Source organism: Poecilia reticulata, linkage group LG6 (genome assembly GCF_000633615.1).
Source record: "Poecilia reticulata strain Guanapo linkage group LG6, Guppy_female_1.0+MT, whole genome shotgun sequence".
In the NCBI taxonomy this organism is placed as follows: Eukaryota; Metazoa; Chordata; class Actinopteri; order Cyprinodontiformes; family Poeciliidae; genus Poecilia; species Poecilia reticulata.
The window spans coordinates 4,879,879-4,881,512 of NC_024336.1; the positions used below are offsets into that span (position 1 = coordinate 4,879,879).

A 1,634-nucleotide genomic window follows, 5' to 3' on the forward strand; every position below is an offset into this window, starting at 1 on the left:
AGAACATATGAAACTTTGACCCAGCCTTACACATAGTTATACGAATGCTACTCAGATGTTGCAGCAATGAGACAATGACATTACTTAATGTCCTGTGATGTTCTGCAGACTTTCTGTCACTTCCCCTGTGTCACTTCCTACCCCCCCTCCTCTCTCTCTCTCCCTTCACACCTGCAACCCGTTTAACTCATCAACATARGTTTTTTGTGAGGATCTTGAATCTTGATTGAATATAGGTTTCTATTTTTTCTATTTCTGTAATGATAAGAATTGTCCGTTCTAATTGGTGCGTTACCTGCTCTGTTTCCATCGGCCTGCCATCATGTGTGTGGGCTGCAAGATGGACYTGCTCTGCTGAGTTGGTGAAGGCAGGAGCASAGGAGGGGCGAGCAGCTGGGATAGGTGGGGGGAGCTTGGCTGCTAAGGAAGGTTTGGGGGGYAGGGGACCCATGATGCACTCAGGATGGGCAGGCTTTGGGTAAAGCGGTACTGGTCGGTTGGGGTCTTGCACTTTCAGAGGATGCCTGGACTCAGCTATAAACAAAAGTTGAAAGTGAAATGATACAGAATCACTGAATGTATAAATGTTTAGCAGCCATTGTGAGTGCTAAAGGACAGCAGTAAACCTGCTCAGGATTTTTACCCTGACTCTCCAGGGTAATAAAAAGTCCAAACAGAATGAAACTGATTGGACTCTGGCATTTGTACCTGATGAAGTGGACATTATTCTGGACTTGATATCTTTGGGAGGTAGTTCTGGTTTGTTTAGGATAGCACCTTAGGGACAGAAACAGAAGACAATGCAACATATGACAAGGTCATCTAAACATAACATTGAGAAACAATTCATCTAACCTTAATCTGTAGCTTTTAAGGTACTGTCATTCAGTGTTAGCCCACAAGCCACTATATATAATGCTTATGTTGCTTATAAATAAAACCACTCTAGTCACAGTCAGACAACAATAAAGAAGGGTGAACAAATTAAAATAGTACATGAGGCTATTTCAATTTATCTGCTCACAGAAACTGAAGTTGTTCAGTTTCATCCATGTTGAAAGTAGTGGGATAAGACCTGAAACTTTACACTGTTGAAAGTAAACYAGGTGTACTGACGCACAGTCACAGCTAAAACATGAAACACAGAAGACCCTTAGGATAGATCAAAGCAGAGTAATGTGTTAGTATGGCCTAGTCAAAGTCAAGTTCGACATCCAATTCTGAATCTGAGGGAAAATTACTGTTCATCGACACTCTCCATCTAAAATTCCAAAACTATTTTGCTATAAGAGACCTGGACTGAAATAGTGCTGGAGTCAGAGTAACCAATCATTTCGATCAAAAAAATAAACGGTTCCACTGAAACGCAGCTCGATGTAAACGGTGTAAATGTCCAACACTGGTAAGAAATGCAGTAAAAGAAGGGTAGTTTAGTCTGGAGCGCATAGCCAAAGAGAAATGCCTCTGGGTTCTATCCTTAGGAAACATGGGATTTCTTTTCATTGTTATGCTGATGATTGTCAGATTTATTTGCCCATGAAGCAGAAGGATGTCCACTCTATCAAACATCTCCTGGCATGTCTTGGTGATATTAAATCTTGGTTGGCCTTGAACTTTTTAAATTGTAATGAAAA

At 41.1% G+C, this 1,634-nt stretch overlaps 1 protein-coding gene across 1 annotated transcript in view; it reads right to left on the reverse strand.

Annotated features, from left to right (window-relative positions):
• carmil2 (capping protein regulator and myosin 1 linker 2) overlaps window positions 1-1,634 on the reverse strand; it is a 96,937-nt gene that overhangs the window by 12,840 nt on the left and 82,463 nt on the right. Inside the window, exons 35-36 of the mRNA XM_017305147.1 lie at window positions 709-777; window positions 296-534 (exon numbers count right to left, since the gene is read on the reverse strand). Coding sequence (XP_017160636.1) covers window positions 296-534; window positions 709-777 — 308 coding nt within the window. The remainder of the gene's footprint in view (window positions 1-295; window positions 535-708; window positions 778-1,634) is intronic.